This window comes from Tursiops truncatus, chromosome 5 (genome assembly GCF_011762595.2).
Source record: "Tursiops truncatus isolate mTurTru1 chromosome 5, mTurTru1.mat.Y, whole genome shotgun sequence".
Taxonomy (NCBI): domain Eukaryota; kingdom Metazoa; phylum Chordata; class Mammalia; order Artiodactyla; family Delphinidae; genus Tursiops; species Tursiops truncatus.
Genome location: NC_047038.1, coordinates 92,095,795 through 92,111,604, shown reverse-complemented (window position 1 = coordinate 92,111,604; position 15,810 = coordinate 92,095,795). Strand labels below are relative to the sequence as shown.

At 45.6% G+C, this 15,810-nt stretch overlaps 1 protein-coding gene across 8 annotated transcripts in view; it reads right to left on the bottom strand.

Annotated features, from left to right (window-relative positions):
* SHROOM3 (shroom family member 3) overlaps window positions 1-15,810 on the bottom strand; it is a 322,222-nt gene that overhangs the window by 17,123 nt on the left and 289,289 nt on the right. For 7 of the 8 annotated variants that reach the window (XM_073805368.1, XM_019932753.3, XM_073805371.1 and 4 more), the window contains 4 exons: window positions 10,977-11,050; window positions 5,500-6,294; window positions 3,942-4,451; window positions 1,280-1,430 (listed from right to left, as the gene is read on the bottom strand). In XM_073805368.1, the coding sequence (XP_073661469.1) occupies window positions 1,280-1,430; window positions 3,942-4,451; window positions 5,500-6,294; window positions 10,977-11,050 (1,530 nt within the window). The remainder of the gene's footprint in view (window positions 1-1,279; window positions 1,431-3,941; window positions 4,452-5,499; window positions 6,295-10,976; window positions 11,051-15,810) is intronic. The other variant, XM_073805369.1, reaches the window with a different exon arrangement.

Genomic DNA, 15,810 nt, shown 5'->3' with positions numbered 1-15,810 from the left:
TCCCATTAAGTGGGAGCCAGGAGGCGTGCTATGAAGCAGGCGTGTACATGGGGAAATTGGGCTGGGAGAGCATGCGTTACGAACAGCAGCTGCATCGTATCAGCATGTCAGCCATGCACTGTGAGCCCAACGAGGCTGGGACTGTAGAAGGGAGAAGAATACCACTGACGGAGGTGCTTCTAAAATCCTTCAATCCTCCTGCCCCATTGCTCCCTGCTCCCACAGTCTATATCCTGTGGTCTCATTCCAACACATAAACAAGAGAACTTAGGACACATATTATAGAATAAATGAAACAGAATCACATAAGAAAGTTTCTCCTGGAATTGGCACCACTGAAAAGCCCTTACATTCCCAGCTCAGCATCAGGCAAGCTTTAACAGAGTCCTTTCCTTTTCAGCATGCAGGCCTGAGTTGTATGAAGAGCTGTGAGCACAGTGGCAGGCGACCCATCTGGGGCTGTAGGGAAAGCAGCCGGGCAAGAACTTTCTCCCCTTTGGGCACAGCCAGGCTTAGATCTCCATGGCGTATGATCATTCTTAAAATGCTTTACATTTAAAATTTCTGTAGGAGCAGTAAATGCTAACAACTAAATTCCAATACTGTGCTTTCAAGCTGTTTATTGAGGTATGACAAAGAGAGTTGGAAAATCTAAAGAGGAACACTTCCTTTTCTTGGAAGTGTCTTTTGACAATCGGTCTCTCTTTCCTTAGAGTTTCTAGGTTTTCTAGTTTTCCTTTTGACCACGAAACATGAAATGAAAATTATGCAGACCACTGACATTGGCTGGTCAGCTGCTTAGAACGGTGTTGGGGTCCCTGTGTTAGACCAGGAAGCAGCTATGTGACTTGTACGAAATACCTTAATCCCTCTAACCTTCACTTTTGTCATTTGTAAAAACAAAAATAACAGGAGAGCTGTGAGGCAATTGCTCCAAGTACCCTGCAAGTCGAGAATCTCGTGATGGTCCGGCGAGGTTGGTGATGTGACAGGCCTTTTCCCCTCCTGCTGTAAGGGGCCAATAACCCTGCTAGGACCTCGACTATCTTTCTGGGGGGAGCAGAACAAAGGCCCCCATTTCTTTTTTTTTTTGCGGTACGCGGGCCTCTCACTGTTGTGGCCTCTCCTGTTGCGGAGCACAGGCTCCCGATGCGCAGGCTCAGCCGCTCCGCGGCATGTGGGATCTTCCCAGACCGGGGCACGAACCCGTGCCCCCTGCATCGGCAGGCGGACTCCCAACCACTGTGCCACCAGGGAAGCCCCCCATTTCTTTCCTTACCTTCTTTTCGTTGATGTCTGCCGGCTCCTCTTCCTCATTCACCTCCTCTGGCATAGCTTTGATTTTGTTCAGAAGCTCGGCCTTGGGAGCAGACACACTGTAGTAGACAGGACAGTTGACCAACATGCCTGCTGCTTCCTTGTCTTCACTCCTGGGTCAGAAACAACAAAAAGTACAGCCACACGCAGCTTAATTTCACCATATGTTTGTCCATTCGGAAATGTGTAAAAAAATTATATTCAGTATCTTCCCAGAAGTTAGGATGGACTAATAGGTATTTACTAGTGACTGCCTACTAACGTGTGGGGCTCTTGAAGCCAGCATACTCGGGATGGAAAACCACCAAGGGCAATATTGGGAAGGGGAGTGGGAGTCAGGACTACGGACATTTAACCTCTCTGCATGTTTCTCCTTTTGTGAATGATACTGACTCCCTGTTTCACAGAAAGACAACAGGGAGCCTCGACTTAGTCACTGTGAAAGTATTTTCAAGGTGCTGCACAAATCTCAGGTTTTAGGTTAATTATTTCCTACTCCTCCATGTTGCCCATAATGTTTCTGATGTCTACTGTAATTGTTGTTTGGACACCTACCCATTTTCCTTTTCATGTAAGCCTGAGGCTCTATGTAAGCCTGGAATTTGGAGCTTGCTGGTCAACAGTGAACGGATGCCAAGATGTAAAATCTACTCACTGATTACACAGCAGGGGGATTTCAAGGCTGGAGAACAAACTAGAAGTTGGGAACCTGAATAACTATGCTCTTTGTTTTACTATAGTCAAGCCGCCTTTCATACTCTATAGATAAAGCCCTACTCACTGAATAGATGACTCTATGGACATAATTAGGTTCTCTAGGAGAGGTAATCTTGTGACATTGTTTAACATCTAGACCATCATTTTACTATGGAATAAAGAACCACCAAAAAGGTGTTTTTACTAGTTTCCCGCTTGCTGGGGTTATTCCTCTAAACAATACAGTCATATTAATCCAGTTAATTGAAAAGATGGGGAAAAGGTCTTCTGATATAGTCCCCCCCCCAACATATATTCACTGCCTCACAAATAGGCTTCTGGGACATCTATCTGATTAAACCTCACAGTGGCTACTGGCGCAGTCTCCTGTACAACAAGGACAATGCTCATTTTTACCAGAAGATGGCGATGCCATCCTTTTGCAATTCCTTAGGAAGCTCTCAGTGCTGCAAAAGCTACATGACCATTTCACTTCTAAACCTAGGTTCTCATGGATAATGCCAGGAAATGCTTTTCTAAGCATGTACTTGTAAATTACTTTGGTCTTCCCATAGCGAGTGACTGGAGGACAACCACCCGTGGTGAACCGACTGGCACATCCACAGAAACTCATCTGTGGGTCCCTCGTGTACCCAGTGGATTGCCTTGCACATTGAAGGTGCTTAAGAAGTGTCTGCTAAACACATGACCCTGGATAAGTCACTTCTCAATGAGTCTCTGTTTGCCACATCTGAAAAAGGAGGGGCTGGACAAGGTGACTGCTGAGGGCTTGTATCAGGAGAGCCTCCGATAACCTATCAGATAGCCTGTAAGTACCACGCAGTTCTTTCCTTTCTCCCCTCCCCTGTGTTCCTGTTAGTAATTTAGCGAGGATCAGCTGGAAATTTCTAAAATGCAAGCCCAAATTCAGATGGAATGCTCTCCGCTTTTATGTAGTCTAGAAGCCACTAACTGGAGCTCCGGACTGTTGATCCATATAGTTTTCATTGAAAATTTAGAAGAAAATAAAAACCATCCTAAATCTCTCCCATAGTAGTCCCTTAAGGAAATCAAACATGCAAGAAAATACTGCAGTAACCCGGGAGAAATCAAAAGGAGGAAAAATACAGACGGCTCACGTTCCTCTCACCGGCTGTGGGCAGGCGCTGGGATGCACGTTACAGGACGGGAAACGCGCTGCTCAGGGAGCTTCGGGTGCAGGCCCACGGCTGAACAAGACCATGGGCGCTCTCCTGTTCAGCCCCTTCCTGATGTTCAGGATGTGAGCAGACGCCCACCCTACCTCTTCAAAGGTGAATGTCAGCGGAGTAAGTCAATCTGTTTCTCTAGGCTGTCACGCTTTTTACAAGACCATGTTCACCTCGGCCGAGGGGAGGCCCCTGTGTGCTCACCACTTCCACCTGCCCCTCCCTCAGCACCGACCCGTATGGGGCTCTGTAAGGGCAACTCTGGCAGAACGGGCAGCTGCATGTGTGCTGAGTTTTCAAGGGCACTGTATAAGCACTGAGAGCGCACAGACGCCATCACTCACATGTTCTATGACTTCAGCTGGGCATGGTTCTCATTCCTCTCTGCTTCAGTTTCCTCATTTGTAAAATGGAGATAAAATTGGTAGCTATCTCAGAAGGTTCTCGCGAACATTAAATGAGATAATGCTTAAAGAATATAATGCTTGACGCAGAGAACGTGAACGATAGGTTATAAACAGTAATTACTATTACTACTTGTTGCTGGGCAAACAACTCAAGGTAGGTCAGAGCCATTCCCCTAAGGCTGAGATGGAATGTCAGTCTGGGGTCAGGATCTTTGGAAGCGGGAAAACCTCAGATAAGCAGTTCTAGACTCATCATCACCCCCATGGAAGGAGTTCAATTTTAAGTCTCTTTGGGTCATGACCGGGGACTTACCTCTTAGCTTCACATCCTGGGAAGCTGACAGTTCTCTGCATGGCCTTCCTTTTTATGCTGTTTTCCTTCAGAAGATTAGCATCTCGTGGAAACAAACCTTCCATCAGGTCCATAGTTGTCTTCATTCTGGAGTCTGGATCCAAAATGTCTGCCAGAGATTTGTCTTGGTGGACAATTTCCTTGGCCAGAGCCTCTGTTCTCATGTCTTCTGAGGTCTTCTGAGGGCCAGAGCTGACATTCTCTTCTAAACTGTGAGGCCCACTGACTGGGTCGTGGCTGAGGCTTTGGGTCTGGATGGAAGGTGGCTGCCCTGGGCTTGGCTGCTTGCTAAGAGACCCGGCAGCCTGGGGCGGAGCACCGGTGGTGGAGGGTGGGTTGGTCTCATTGGCCTCTGAACTCTTGATGGAAGTTTGGGATCTGGAAGCCAGTATCTGACTATCAACCAAATGGGCTGCACCAGGGATGGGCCTTTCCTTGGCAACTGTCACCTTGGCAAGTTTGCCGGAGCTGCTGGGGTATTAAAAGAGAGTGGTTAAGAGAAGAGTCAGCAGGAGGGTGAAGGAAGGCAGGGAGACGTTTGCACACGAGGCCTGCAGCTTCCCACACACATCAGGAGTTTCTGGGGTTGTTATTCCCCACAAACGGCAGGGTTCAAAAGGGCCTTCAACTAAGTCCACTAGCTGGTCACAGGGGGGTTGTGTGACTTTTTAAGGGGAACAGATGTAGCAGGAATTCAGTTTTGGTGAATGTTGTTCTCGGATTCCAGAGCTTTATCAAAGTGAACAGAGGGTAGTGAAAGGGAACAGGTGGTGTTTAGGGGAAGTTACGACAAGGGTGCTATCAGACAATGTATTTTAGTGCTGTCCTAGGGAGTATGTGTTGGGAAATGCCTCTTCCTCATTCTCCTGGCTTCCAAGCAGAGGTCTTCCCTAAACGTTAATGACTTTCAGCCTTACTCTTTATTCCTTCCTATGGACAGAGACAGTGACTCTGCAAAGAGAAGCTGACCATAGCCCATTCCTAGTCCAGCCTCTTCCTTTAGAGAGTAAGGTTACCTCCAGGCTTGCTCTTGCGTGTTCACACGTGTGCTTGCTGTGTGTGTGTCCAGCACAGCCTGTGACTAGGCGGGCACCCCTGTTTAATTCGGGGCTCAGTATCAGGAGGCCCACTTATACTCAGATAGAAGCCATATGCTCCGGGATCAGCTCTCTCAGTAATAACAGTGATTTTTTTTGTCTTCTGAATGCCTTTTTCTTTTGCCTTATTTCTTAACGGGTTCAGAACTCTGGGCAGGGAAGAGGGATGCTGTTTATTTGGACTCTTTGAACCTGCCACATCCACAGAAATGAACCACACCTCGGTGCCCAAGGACTACTAAAATGACGACCACCAAGGTCAACAAATGGAACAGTTGTGCCAGTTTCGTGAGCTGGGCTCCTGTTAAAAAACCTCCACAGGGCTCTCCAGTGGCCAGCAGAGGCGGCTCTGAGAAGCGTGGAGCGTGGAAATCTCTTCCTGGGGAGGGAGACCCTTAACCTTGGCGGAGGGCTGCTCTCACCTGACGTGGGGCTCCCGGTAGCCCTCGCTGTCCCACTGCTCCGCGCACACAGCTTCAGGGGGAGGCGGAGGGAAGCGGTCCAGGTTCTGGGCCGGGGCTTCCCAGCTGGGCGGGGGCGGCGCCTCGCAGACGGGGCCGGAAGAGGCGGTGGAGCGTAGGTCCCTCGCGAACACCTCGTCGTCGTCGTCCTCCCGAGGCGGCAGGGAGGCCAGCGGGGCCGACCCAGAGATCCGGAGGGAGACCCTGCCCAGAGTGCCCGGGGCCCCGAGGGGCGTGTCGGGGTCAGAAGTGCTGCTCGGGCTGGGGAGGGCCTCCGGCTTGGGGTAGTGCTTGGGGCTCGCGCACCCAGGCGATGCGCCGTCCTCGGGGAGGCTGTCCTCTCGGACCGCGTGGGCCCTCTTCACCCAGGGCGGGGAGGGCCGCGTCCCTGCTCCCTCCTCCTTCCTGCGCTCGGGGCTGGGAGGCTGGGCCGGCCAGTGGCCGCCATTTTTGGGGGTCCCGGCTGGGGTGCAGGGCTGGGCGGCGGCGGCCTGTGAGCAGTAGCTCGAGGGGCCAGGGGCAGGCAGGGCTGAGCTCGGCGGTGCAGCCCTGGTGTCCGGGAGGTGCCCTTGCGCTCCTGAGGGCAGGGGCCGGGGGCAAGGCGTTCTGCTGGCCTGCCTTGGAGGGTCCAGCGGTCCCAGACCCCTGCCGGGAATGGAGGCACCGCCACCTGCTTTGCAGCCCGAAACCCCGCAACGAGGGCTGGGATGGTGTTGGAGCAACAACATCTCTTCACGGCTGGAACAGCTGAATGGCCTGGAGTGGGATACAGACACATAGGTTAGCTCTGAAGAAAAGGGGCAAACACTGAACCCAAGGTGCATTACATGGACGGGAAAAGCATTTGATGGGGAGCAGGAAGCCCGGAGAAGCTGCACACTGTCTTCCCTTGGCTGCTCATACAAAGAACCAAGTTTAAATGAGATGCCAAGTAGGCATAAACTCCTGCAGGAAAATGTCACACGGCAAGCCTGGGGTCACAAGGCATTTCTTTTCATTAACCCTCTCATCACCCCATCTACCTCCCCCCATGCAAGGCAGCTTTTGAGGACAGGCTTCAGGATATAAAAGGCAGGAGCAGGTATGTTTCTTCTGCTCCTTTTAGGACTAGTTTGGGAACCAGCTCCTGACTCTGGGGAAAAGAATGCTGCCTCATTCTCCACAGGTGTGAGCCCCACGGGGGAGGTCTGTTTGGAAAGTATTTGCGTGGGCTGCAGAATCTGAAGGGTTTATTTACAACTTTCTCTTAGTCTCCCAGTGTTTTCATTTCTTAAAATGGAAAGTAAGAAGGAAAGGGAGAGTCTCACCTAAGGAGCTAATAAGCAGTTACCTCTGGAGAAAGAGACTGACCATAACGAGCAAATAGGGTGCATGGCCGTTTAAACAGCTGTCCTCTAGGCTCTAAGGAAAAACCCAAAATTTCCAATACGTTTGTTAACGTGTTTGAAAGGAAAAAAAGGAGAACAAAAACAAAGAAAACACGTCTCTAGCACTGCCTGCCTGCCTGCCTGCCTGCCATGCAAGAGTTAATGTGAGGATAAGGGCTTCCCTGGTGGCACAGTGGTTGAGAGTCCGCGGACACGGGTTCGTGCCCCGATCCGGGAAGATCCCACGTGCCGCGGAGCGGCTGGGCCCGTGAGCCATGGCCGCTGAGCCTGCGCGTCCGGAGCCTGTGCTCCGCAACGGGAGAGGCCACAACAGTGAGAGGCCCGCGTACCGCAAAAAAAAAAAAAAAAAAAAAAAAAAAGTTAATGTGAGGCTAAAAATATCTCCAGCAAACAACCATAATAATTTGTAAATCCCACATTTGTAGCTCCCTGACTAGTGTGCAAGTGAATCTGGAGAGCAGATGGCATTTTTCATTTTACAGACCCGCATCCTGAGAGAGCTGTGGCTCAGTCCCAAGTCAGAGCCCCAGCACAGGCCTGCCACGAAATCATCTAAGTGCCAGGTGATGGCAAAGCAGCATAAAGAAGGAAAAGACCACAAAGAACCAAATTAGCTTTTCTCCTGCCATTATTTTTTCTTTACTATAAATGCAAATGGTTGAGTAAGAGGCCCATCTTCCACTCAGATGCATACTCTCCCCTCCCATCACAGATCCTTTTCATCTAGAAGCAGTTTCTTTACCAGAAGCCTGTCAATATTCAAGAGTGGCTATTCTGTCCTCCTTGGTGGGTTCCCAGATGGGTACACCAGAAACCCAGGGGCAGGAGATGCACTGGGGGTGCTCTTTACCCCCATGTCTTATTCATTTTGCTATCCCCAGATCCTGGCACAAAGTACCCTCTCAGTAAATGTCTGTTGAACAAACGACGTCTCTTCTGCCCAACTGCTGTTTAGACTGCAGGCCATGAACTATTTTTAAACTTAGCATCCTCTAATAGGACATGGAGTAACTGCAATCTGATGTTTTAAGGACCAACTCAAGTACCTTCATTTTGCTTTTTAAAAAGAGGAGACATTGGGCTTCCCTGGTGGCGCAGTGGTTGAGAGTCTGCCTGCTGATGCGGGGGACGCGGGCTCGTGCCCCGGTCCGGGAAGATTCCACATGCCGCGGAGCAGCTGGGCCCGTGAGCCATGGCCGCTGAGCCTGTGCTCCGCAACTGGAGAGGCCACAACAGTGAGAGGCCCGCGTACCGCAAAAAAAAAAAAAAAGGGGGGAGACATCACTAAAACACACAATAAAATAATATTTATCTTTTAAAGATGTAGCCCAAATAAACTTTGATATAACATTTTTAGTTTATGTTTAATCTTCCTAGTTTACAGGAACCATACTGTAAAAAACTATATTTTTGAAGGTAATAGTTGAGTTAAATGCTTAGTTTGGTTGAGAATACTTCTTCCTGGTAATTGTTTTCCAAGAATAAAGACTAGTATCATAAAAATTTTATTTCAGTCTCTTTTATAATAGAGTGTGAGAGACAGGCATCTATTGACATGTATCCAGGAATCAAGTTTGATTAGTCTCATTTTTTTCCTTCATAGCATTTTTTAATGTGGTTTAAAAAAACCCCACATAACATAAAATTAACTACTTTAAATTCATTTTAATTTTAAATTTAAAAATGTTCAGTTCAGTAGTGTTAAATACACCAATATTGTTGCAAAACAGATCTCCAGAACATTTTCATCTTGCAAATCTGAAACTATATACCTATTAAGCAACAACTCTTCTTTTGCCACTCCCCTGGCCCTTGTAACCACCATTCTACTTCTCTATAAATTCGACTACTTTAGATACCTCATACAAGGGGAATCACAAAGTATTTATGACTGGCTTATTGCACTTAGCATAATGTCCTCGAGGTACATTCAGGTTGTAGCATGTGACAGCATTTCCTTCCTTTTAAAGGCTGAATAATATTCCACTGTATGCATATACCACATTTTGTTTATCCACTCATCCATCTGTGGACATTTGGGTTGCTTCCACCTCTTTGCTATTGTGAACAGTGCTGCCTCGAACATGGGTACGAAAATCTCTCTTCAAGACACTGCTTTCAATTCTTTGGATTTATACTCAGAAGTGGGATTGCTGGGTCATATGATAGATTTTTAATTTCTTGAGGAACCTCCATACTGTTTCCGTAGCAGTTATACCATTTTGTAATCCTACCAACAGTGCACAGGGGTTCCAATTTCTCCACATCCTCACCAACACTTGTTCTTTTATGTTTTTTCGATCGTAGCCATTCTAATGAGTGTGGTTTTGACTTGCATTTCTCTGATGATTAGTGATGTGCAGTATCTTTTCATGGGCCTGTTGGCCATTTGGAGAAATGTCTATTCAAGTCCTTTTTGGAATCCAGCAATTTTATTTTTTGTGGTTGAATTTAGTTTCACCTTAGACTTCAGACCAGCTCTCTCTTTTTTGTTTGTCTTGCGGTACGTGGGCCTCTCACTGTTGTGGCCTCTCACGTTGCGGAGCACAGGCTCCAGATGCGCATGCTCAGCGGCCATGACTCACGGGCCCAGCCGCTCCGCGGCATGTGGCATCTTCCCAGACCGGGGCACGAACACGCGTCCCCTGCACTGGCAGGCGGACTCTCAACCACTGCACCACCAGGGAAGCCCTGCCATGCGTTCTTATACCACCATTTGTTTGTGCTCTTATTTCCTCCCGACCCCTACAAGTGGACTCCATTATATAAATTTCTAAGTTCACGTCACTCTTTTTTTTTGTTTTTTTGCAGTACACGGGCCTCTCACCACTGCGGCCTCTCCTGCCGCGGAGCACAGGCTCCGGACGCGCAGGCTCAGCGGCCATGGCTCACAGGCCCAGGCGCTCCGCGGCATGTGGGATCTTCCCGGACCAGGGCACGAACCCGTGTCCCCTGCATCGGCAGGCAGACTCTCAACCACTGCGCCGCCAGGGAAGCCCCAGACCAGCTCTCCTTTGGCAGAGCTCTATTTCACTGTCAGTCTTCCCTTGTCTCTAACCTTGAATTAATGCAGCCAAACTAAAGTCCTCAGCCTCACCTTGACCGCTTCACTTTAGGCACAGCTCCAGGAGCAAGACCAACTACAGAAGGCTGCTCTTGGCAATGAAGGAGGTAACCTAATACCCACTTCCTGACCATGCTGGCAGTATTAGGTTGAGCTATCGAGAAGGTGAATGCCAGAAAAAGAGAGAAACAATGATTGAATGAAACAGTAAAAATTAAGGAACTGGCTTGAAAAAACATGGAAGGTAGTAGGGAGGGTTTAAATGTATTAACATTAGTAATAACAGATGACAGTAGATAGTCCTATAATGCTGCATTAAAACTACATACAGGCATGTGGTTCAGAGGAAACTCTCTTTGGAAATTTCTACTTCTTAAGCTCCAAGTGAATAGTTTAAAGATTCTAATTCTGAAAAACTGTCCATTATATTTTTTCTACAAAGGAGAAGTGATTTTGATGGCAACTTTAAAAACATGAATTTCCTGCTATTTTCTATCTCTAAGTGCCTAAAATAATGATTTTAGAGCTTTATTTTTTACTTCAGGTGATTCCTGCAAGTTTGTCTTGTTCTGTGAAGGCTGTTCGTGACGCTCATTCTTCCCCTAGTGCTTTACTCAGCAGACCTGATCCTCTGGGACAGAGCCAGAAGAGATCAGCCATGTTTAAGAGAAGGCCCCACGTGTGAGAGCCAGAGGATAGACTTGAGACGAGCATATCCATCAACTATTCTGATGCCAAACTTACTGGAAGTCAACCATTGCTTCAATAGCACACATTCAAAACCTATTTTGAATAGTATCATTCTTAGCGAAAGTCATCTATAAATAAAAAAGAAAGCTCCCCATGGCCTAGACAAACTGAAGAGGTGGCACATGACACTATGAAACATCATAATATCACACTTCGATTTCTGGCAGAGGGGAACAGAAGCATTTAACTCCAGCAGCATTCATAAGGTAGAGGGCATCATAAATACAGATACATACCTGGATACTGGGCCAGCCAAATAACAGAGATCCTTCACAAGACCAAAGCCATTGTTTTCCCCCAGAAGCACATCCTTAAAACACAAGAGGCACGGCGTTATTACCAACAAACGGGTATTTAAATTTACCAAGGGGGTGGAGGTATAAAGGAGAAGGGACATTTATTGCAGGTCCACTATTTATTATCAGGTATCCTGGTGGCACTCTTACATACTAACCCATTTCATCCTCAAAGCCCAGGAAGTACTGTTAATCCCACTGCATTGATGAGGACACAGGCCCCAAGAGGTTAACTTTCCCAAGGTCACAGGTGGCAGAACCTCAGTCCACCTCACTGGGTGCCTCTCCTAACAAAGACATTTTCTAAACAAGAGAAGTCTGATAACAAGTATCTCCGGACTTCAGACAACTCCTATACTTGAAATATAATGATGAAATTAAATTAAAGGGCCAAGCTTTCAAAACAGCAATAGGGAAATATGGGAGATGACAGGAAAAGGAGAGTTTATTGGATTCAGCAAAATCTCAAGAATTAGATATGAATCTGGCTTGTAATCAGGTTGAAATACATTCTCTCTGGGAAAAACATCTCACCCACATGTAATGTCAGTAACTCTGGGGACACTTCAAGGGTAGTCATTATTTGTTTTTGTTTTAAATAAGGGTATATATTAGTTTCCTGAAAGGGTTGTAGGTCAGTTTTTGTTAGTGTAAAATCAGTTCATATGTACAGGTCCCTGATGAAAATAATGATGTAGCTATTGATAAAACTCTCAATTATTTACGATAATAGGAGACAGGTAGAAAACAGGAAAATTAAATCCGCATGTAATCCCTAAACTTAATTTCAACAATTTATTTCACCATTTATTCTGTCCAAAGGGCCGATTGCTTTTCATCACCCCACCTCACTCTCTCTTTCTTTCTTTCCCCCCAATCATTGGGAGAGGTACTAAGAAGCAATGAAAAGAGCCAAAGGTGGGTGGGAGAAGGTCCAAAGAAGAAACAACCCTGAATATTATTAGTAACTGCAGCTTCCTCCTACTCGGCATCTACCGTGTGCTGGACACGCAGCCAAGCTCTTTAAAATCCTCAAATGATGTGCCTGGAGCTGTGTTAGGCACCTGACATTTCTTCTGTAATTTAATCTATAACAATGGGGAGAGGGGAGGTAATTGCAGCTCAGAGAGGATAAGTATCTTACCCACAATTAAGTAAGCAGCTAGGATTCAAACCATGATTTCCTCAAAGCCTAAGGTCGATCTTTGGAATCTTAAGTTGAATGGTGGCTGAGCTGGATACAATCAGATGTCAGTGCTTTGAGAAAAAGGAATTCCATGTGTCCCTGATTTGCTCAAGTATCACTAGAGGGAATGGGAATTCCTACTCTCCGCAAAACCCTATGGTCCCTTTATAACCAACAAGGATATATAGCACAGGGAACTCTGCTCCATATTCGGTAATAACCTAAATGGGAAAAGAACTTGAAAAAGAACAGATACATGTATAACTGAATCACTTTGCTGTACACCTGAAATTAACACAACATTGTTGATCAACTATACTCCAATATAAAATAAAAAGTTAAAAAAAAAAAGTCTTTCCCCACTCCACCCCCTCTGTTGACATGAATGTTCACCTTCGCCAATAATTAACTGGAAAAGCCTATCTAGGTTCCCTTAAAGCTCCTAACCTAGTAACGTTCAAATATATATTTCTACTCTATTATCTCCTTTGAATTACAGTATGAGCTTGATATTTCTGTGGGTGTGTATAAAATAAAAGAACTCAGACCCAGCAATAGGCCATTGAGAGAACTCTACATCTCCTGTCAATGGAAATACCATTTGGACAGAAGGAAAATGCCTTCCCAACCTAGCAGAAAGCCCAAGGAGGATACATTCCTGTTGCATTTATTTGCTTAGATTGGGCACGTATGCACTTTCAAAGAAGACTTGATTTTCTATAAACCGGTAAGAAGTATAAACTATTATGACAATTTAGGAAAAAGCAGTGGCAATGGGAGAAATACCAGGTATAGAGTTATGCCAACAGAAACTTAAGTGTCTGTTTTGGTTAATCGTCTCTACTTCTTTTGACTGACTTAAAAGTACACCAGTTCTTACTCTTCATTAGGCACAGTACAGTCAGAACTGTAAACCTGAATCCCATCCAATTCCGATTCTCACTCTTCCTTTGGATTCTGAATTAAATATCCTAATATCTCTATGACCAATGAAATACGAAGACAATATTCATCTACTTTGTAATATCAGCTTCAAGTATCTGCTAAAATGAATTAGAAATTCAGTTAAAAAAAATTTAAATGTTATTTAAATGTATAACAGTAATTGATAAATGTTAAAATGAAATCAATTCACTGGCTGGAGTTTTCAGATATAAGATGGTTAACTCTCACCTCCCTCCAGTCACCCAGTCTTTTTTGATACCGGGAGGCAGTGTGGTATAGTGACTTAAAACCTCTGGAGTCAGACAGTATGGGGTCAAAACCTTGCTCCCACTATGTTGGGCAAATTTCTCAGCCTTTCTGTGCCTCAGTTCCCTCATCTGTAATATGGCGATAACAACGGTATCGCCTCCTTTGCATAGATGTAGGATTAATTTTAAGCTTATAAAACACAGTACAGTGACTGGCACATAGTAAACATTTGATTATTCGTAGCTAGTTGTAACTTTACATTTTGTGGAAAGTTGATTCTGTTATTTATCCCCAGGCTTGTTGAGAGGTACTAAAAATGATATACAGGTTGCATGCAATATACAATGTTGCATCCAACATTGTGGGGTTCCATGCACTGAGCAATTTCCTCAGCAATCAAATGTTTGTCACATCATCACATGGTGAATGTGCTACATATAAGAAATGAAGATCTCTGAAAATACAGTGAGAACCAGAGAAGACTCTAACTCAGCATTTTGAAAAAAAAAAAAATACCCCACCAGGAATCTTATTTCTCCAAAAGCTTTCTTTTTATAGCCTCTGCTATATTTTAGATCTATGACAACGAACAGGTGTAAATTTCCAACTCCAAGACAGAAATGTCTGGATTTTTTCCTGCAGCTTTGCAGGGCCTACCTACTTTAAAACAGTTAAGTTTTCTAAAGTCTCACAGAAAGTAGGAAATAGCCAAGAATTTGATGTGCCCTTCAGCTCCGTCACTAATATCCATTTGTTCTGCAATTACACCTTTAAAATTAAGAGGAATTGGGGCTTCCCTGGTGGCGCAGTGGTTAAGAATCCGCCTGCCAATGCAGGGGACACGGGTTTGAGCCCTGGTCCGGGAAGATCCCACATGCCACGGGGCAACTAAGACCGTGCGTCACAACTACTGAGCCTGCGCTCTAGAGCCCGTGAACCACAGCTACTGAAGCCCACGCACATAGACCCCGTGCTCAGCAACAAAGAGAAGCCACCACAATGAGAAGCCCGCACAGTGCAACAAAGAGTAGCCCCTATTCACCGCAACTAAAGAAAGCCCACGCACAGCAACGAAGAGCCAACGCAGCCAAAGATAAATAAATAAATAAATCTATTAAAATTAAGAGGAATTAAAGGAGAGGGAATAGGAGGCGGCTTGTTCAGAGACGACCACAGCTGGCTAAGGAAAGGCCCAGGGGTGCTGAGTGTCTGAGCAGGTCTCAGGCTACAAAAGGTGGCAGCCTTCTACAGTCATCGTTTCAGGCCCAAGAATGATCAAGCTTTATAAACAGAGAAACTGATTTCCATGCTGACCTTGTTTTGGAAGCAAAAACTATCCTCACTAATGGACTTTTGAAAAGGAGCTGAATCCTTGCCCAAAGCTTGCAAAATCCTGCTCTATTAGTATCTACCTGGCAGGAGCAAGCAGCGTTTGTTCCGGATGCCTCGGACTGAGCCAGCACCAGAAACAGACTCCATATTTTGGGTTTAACTCAACCAGATGATTTAGTCGCTACAGCGTCACTTAATTTCTCAGAGTCCTCTAAAGCTGGGATGAGAAAAATTGTTATTTAACACCTTCCCTAAAGCTTAATGGTAAAAGTTCCTGGAATTTATTCAAATAAATAATAACATCTTAAAATATTAACCACAATAATTATGTGGAGACTAGTTTTATTTTGTTTTTCACTAGTTCTACAACTAAGGTAGATAATGGGTGTATGAAGAAGATGCGAGAGGCAGACCTTGCCATGGACCAGTCTCAGGGCAGGCACAGTGCAGCTGCTGAGCCAGGGAATGAAGGAGGAAGCCTAAGAACACAGTCTTGATGCAGTTGCAATCTAGGGGATGATAACCTATTTTCAGAATTTGTAGGAGCAAAGCAGCGCAGGTAAAGTATTTCACGTTGAAACATTTCCCCCCTCTGGCATCATATTCCCGTTAAATAATTTCTAAATATGGTACTCCCTTTATTAAAGAGAACATAAATAATGTTCTGTATTTAGCTGTCTTTCTAGAAAGTTTTTCAAATAATACCAAATAATTGGGATTTAATTGGGATCATTTCTCTATACTGCCTATGTTTTAGCTCTATTTCCCAGTTTACCAGGCTTGAGAAATATCTGGAAGGGCAAAATAACATTCATAACCATCCAACAAATTCCCCAAGAGAGAATAATGACATCGATCAGAAGATGATTTAGTTTTCACCAAAGCTTTTCTATTTTCTTCAGGACATGGGGAGAGAAATAGAGAAAATGTTTGTTCTGCTACGTGGTGAGCTTCCGAAGCCCATCAAACTGGCTGAAATGGCATGTTACACATATGGATTTTAAAAGCGTCTTAGGTGTAGGATAAGGACTGGAAATTAGCTCTGTTCTTCACGCTAAGGGG